Source organism: Coffea eugenioides, chromosome 5, assembly GCF_003713205.1.
Source record: "Coffea eugenioides isolate CCC68of chromosome 5, Ceug_1.0, whole genome shotgun sequence".
Taxonomy (NCBI): domain Eukaryota; kingdom Viridiplantae; phylum Streptophyta; class Magnoliopsida; order Gentianales; family Rubiaceae; genus Coffea; species Coffea eugenioides.
The window spans coordinates 40,529,215-40,534,098 of record NC_040039.1 but is presented as its reverse complement, the minus strand read 5'-3'; the positions used below and the strand labels follow the sequence as shown (position 1 = coordinate 40,534,098).

Genomic DNA, 4,884 nt, shown 5'->3' with positions numbered 1-4,884 from the left:
ATCTATCTGTTTGTGTGGTTGCACATGTGTATGCACAACTACTTTTTTTTTTTCTCTCTTTTTGGTAGGAAAAGAGTGAAATTTAAGAAGTCAAAAAGAAAAAGATGGAATTTGAATCCAAGACTTCGAATTCTTAAATTTTAATCTTAATTATCAAATCAAGGCCTTCTCGACCACATTAGTCCATGTACATGTTACATTTATTTTTGAGTATTTAATATGATGAATGTTTACAAAATGTTCACATTGAACATGTAAAATAAACACGTTTTCTTAATCATCATTTTTCTTTTTTTAGCTGCTTTGATTTTTCACATATATCAATTAATCAAAAATAGTTGAACACCATTGTTGCAAAAAAAAAAAAATTGCAAATAATCTTTTATCCAAACACAACCTAATCTTCTGGCGACAGAAAAAAGCTGACCAGTGAATCATGTTCTATCTCTTAGCAGTCAAAATTCTATTCATATTGCACGAGGGAAATTGATCAATTGCATAAAATCTCCACACCGACTATATGTTTCCGGTCATATTATAGTAGTACTTAAGCCCATGTTTCAATAATATCTCAGTAAGGACAATTACTAGAAATACTGTCCATTTTTGCTGCTAGTGCTATAAATAGTGACCAGTTTACTGCAAAATTTGCACATTCATTATCAACACTTCTTCACATTTCTCTAAAATACAACTGTGTTCTTGGTTTATAAAAAGCTTCTTGTTTCTATGGTTTCCTCCTTCACCTAGTCACCTCCATTAAATTTGCCCAAAACCAATTAGTCTCCAAGAGAATGGGCAGTATTGATGCAAAAAATGGTGCTGCTTTTGCAACTTCACCAGTTGCACCATTCAAGCCACTTGATCCCGAAGAATTCAGAAAACAAGCCCATCGCATGGTTGACTTCATAGCTGACTATTACAAAAATATCGAAAACTATCCTGTTCTCAGCCAAGTTGAGCCTGGATATCTCCGAACCCGGCTGCCAGAAACCGCCCCGTATCTCCCTGAGCCATTTGAAACCATTTTAGAAGATATTCAAAAGACTATAATCCCTGGATTGACTAACTGGTTAAGCCCTAACTTTTTTGCATATTTTCCTGCTACAGTTAGCTCCGCCGCTTTTCTGGGAGAAATGCTGTGCACTGGCTTTAACTCTGTAGGGTTCAACTGGCTTGCATCCCCGGCCGCCACTGAGCTCGAAATGGTTGTCATGGATTGGTTGGCTAACATGCTAAAGCTCCCCAAGTCCTTCATGTTTTCCGGCACTGGTGGTGGTGTTTTGCAGGGAACCACCAGTGAGGCTGTTCTTTGCACCCTCATCGCCGCCCGTGACCGCGCTCTTGAGACAATTGGCATTGACAACGTTGGCAAGCTCGTCGTTTACGGATCTGATCAAACACACAGCTTTTTCATCAAGACTTGCAAGTTAGCTGGTATCTTCCCATCCAATATAAGAATAATCCCTACTAGTGCTGAAGACAACTTTTCTTTATCCCCCGAGGCTTTACATAAGCAAATCCAAGCTGACGTGGCAGATGGTCTGGTCCCACTTTTCCTATGTGTAACTGTGGGGACCACTTCCACCACCGCCGTTGACCCAGTGAGTCAGCTAGCTGAAGTTGCAAATGATTTCAATTTGTGGATTCATGTTGATGCTGCTTATGCAGGTAGCGCATGCATATGTCCCGAGTTCAGGCAACACTTGGATGGGATTGAACGAGTTGACTCACTGAGTTTGAGCCCTCATAAGTGGCTACTGTGTTTTTTGGATTGCTGTTGCTTGTGGGTCAAGAAACCCGAGTTGATGGTGAAGGCATTGAACACCAACCCGGAGTACTTGAGAAACAAAAGGAGTGAGTCCGACGCAGTTGTTGATTACAAAGATTGGCAAATTGGCACGGGCAAACGCTTCAGAGCGTTACGATTGTGGCTTATTATGCGTAGTTATGGAGTTGCAAATCTCCAGAGCCACATCCGATCCGATGTCCAAATGGCTAAAATGTTCGAAGGGTTTGTGAAATCCGACCCGAGGTTTGAAATAGTTGTACCGCGTGCATTTTCACTTGTATGTTTCCGGCTTAATCCTTTGAGAATGTCACATGCAACGTACGTAGAGCTCTTAAATATGAAGCTACTCGACCTGGTTAACTCAACGGGCCGAGTTTACATGACTCACACTAAAGTTGGTGGTGTATATATGCTGAGATTTGCTGTGGGAGCCACACTAACAGAAGATCGCCACGTGTATGCTGCCTGGGAGTTGATAAAAGAATGTGCTGACGCTTTACTCGATGGAAATCTTTAGACCAATAATTGTGTCTGCTCCTTTCGGAATCGATAAGATTGTTCAAAGGGCACAATAAATTTGTTTGGTTTGATCACAGTTAGGGACATAGGTGGAGTTCAATCCTCTGAAATGATCATGCAATTTATTGGTATCGCAATTGAAAGTCATTGAATGGGACAGATTTCTTCCACCAGAGCCTTAATTAGTTAGATAAAGTAATTGATTGAACAAGTAATAATTCCACGGAGATATGTATGCAAAAATTTCACATCAAATCAAGTATGTTCGATCTTTGTCAATAAGGGTTTTCTCTGCCGATAAGAATGGCCGTGAAATTTGGGTACTTCTTTAGACAAAAACTAAGTCTGGCTAGCAATTTCTTTTTGGTAACTTATGTACAAATGGCATTGGAAATTTCTATAGATTTTGGGGTATGTTAACTTCTAGCATTCTCCTAAATCTTTAAAGGGTTTTTTAACGAGTGCACTAATATATATTATTTATCTAATTTACCATATATATATACACATATTAATAGTTATTATTTTCCTTTGCATTTATGTACTTCTATTTAATCTTGTCTACTCTCTCTTATATTTATTTACTTTTTTTAGTTAATCTTATATTTTTAAAAATATAACACTTGAAAGATATCTTAATGAGTGTCTTATGAGCATCCGTTAGATAAACCAATCTTTAAATATTTAGAAGGAGAATTAAGAATTATTAATTTTCATATACCTTTTGGTTGCATAAAAAAGGAAATACAATAGAAACATCCAGCAGTGCAATTAATTAAAGAAAGGAAAATCGTTCAAAATGTCTCTCACATTTTGTAAAATAACTTTTTTCGTCCATCACTTTTAAAAGTGTAATTTTACGTCCATTATAAATTTACATTAGTTAAATTTAGTCCCTATTTAGGTTTCCAAAATGTCTCTCTCTCTCTCTATATATATATATATATATAGATGTATGTATGTATGTATATATATATTACACATATATATATGTGTGTATATATATTACATATATATATACATATACATATACATATATATATAACTAGTTACCATGTTTATTATGTGGATAAATTTGTTAAATGAGAGAGACTATATGTGCTGTGAAAGAAAGGAGGTATTCTAATAAATATCGTGTAAAATAGAAATGATAGTCTATTTATGGCTTTGTAGAAAGTAAATGTCTAAAAATTTCTTGTTCATTACCTTTCAAATTTCTCTTTATCCGTCCCAGATGGTATTCAGTTAACGTCTTCGCTATTGCTTGAAACTTAAAAAGGCAAGCACTTGGGCTGGAGGAAGGCCTTTTTCTAGTATTCGAAAGAGCGTTTATTCATTTATCAAAACAAGGTCTTTAATACTCATAAACTGGAAAGAAATCTTGAAATAATAAGTTATATTGGTCCAACGCTCACAGATTAGAATTTTCCTGCAATTCGACCATTTGCATGGGTAGGTTATCAAATGTCGATAAGTAAAACTCTTGTATGATCACAGGACGTTGATGTTGTTAGGGTCAGTATATTGCGTGTGTGTGAAATTACAAGGAATTAAAATTCGGCCACTAAATTTTATGTGCTTCAAGAATAATAAGACGCTATACTAAAGTCCTATTTGGATTGCAAATTTTTATTTTTTTATTAAAAAAAAGCACTATAGCAATGTGGTATATATATGAGCTAAAAAACTTTTAGGGAAATGTGTCGATAAAATTTTTTTTTCAAAAACAATCCAAACAAAGCCTAAAACTTCAATGATAAAGTTAGAAATCTGCAAGTGTACTTTCTTAGTTAACTGAAATTTGAAGGGCTCCTGTTCATTTTATGTATAGCTCAAGTTTTCTGTTTAAGAAAGAGTCCATCCACAAAAAAGTAATTAGAAATCATGACATTTCTAAATAACAGGTACAAAGATAGAATTCTTAAAATCAACAAAAGTGGACTATTTTTTAATTTATTTCAATGGTTAAACCGTGCGTCACTTAGTATAAGATTTTCTTAAGAAAAATGAACATTATTTTGGATAGATTATTTAAAAAAAAAAAGAAGAAAGAAATCAAGTATGACATTCCATTAATGAAATGGTAAGAGAGACAAGAGAACATTAGACAACCTCACAAGGGTCCGCCGACGGAGTTGATCGCATATCAATGTCGCCGTTAATACAAAATGGCGACATAAATCTACTTTCTTTTGAATTTGTTAAACAAATTAAGGAGTGACATTTGTACAAGATAACGCTCCGTTTGAGCATTAAATACTTGAAGGTGTTGCAGTGTCGTGAACAATCAAGCCCCTAGAGACCAGTGGAAAAAATTGCCAGAGATAGAAAGACTGAAAAGTACTTATTGTCAATCATGCAATGGAGTCAACTGCCCTTAATGTACAAGAATTTGATTGATGGTAAATCAAGCCGCCAGAGACTAGTGGAAAAAATTGCCACAGATAGAAAGACTGAAAACTACTAATTGTCAATGATGAAATAGAGTCAACTATCCTTAATGTACAAGAATTTGATTGTTGGTAAATCAAGCATAGGCTGCAAACGAATCGAATCGGCTCGCGAGCGGCTGA

The 4,884-nt window shown here is 35.5% G+C and overlaps 1 protein-coding gene across 1 annotated transcript; it reads left to right on the top strand.

The window, feature by feature from the left end:
- Positions 1-680: 680 nt before the first annotated feature.
- LOC113772047 (tryptophan decarboxylase TDC2-like) lies at positions 681-2,719 on the top strand. The gene has a single exon (XM_027316585.1). It carries the CDS (start codon positions 795-797, stop codon positions 2,307-2,309), a length of 1,515 nt encoding a protein of 504 aa, XP_027172386.1. The 5' UTR covers positions 681-794; the 3' UTR covers positions 2,310-2,719.
- The last annotated feature ends 2,165 nt before the right edge of the window (positions 2,720-4,884 follow it).

What these genes read in the sequence shown, in the direction of transcription:
- LOC113772047 (XM_027316585.1), top strand. Translation starts at nt 795, where the DNA reads ATGGGCAGTATTGATGCAAAAAATGGTGCTGCTTTTGCAACTTCACCA.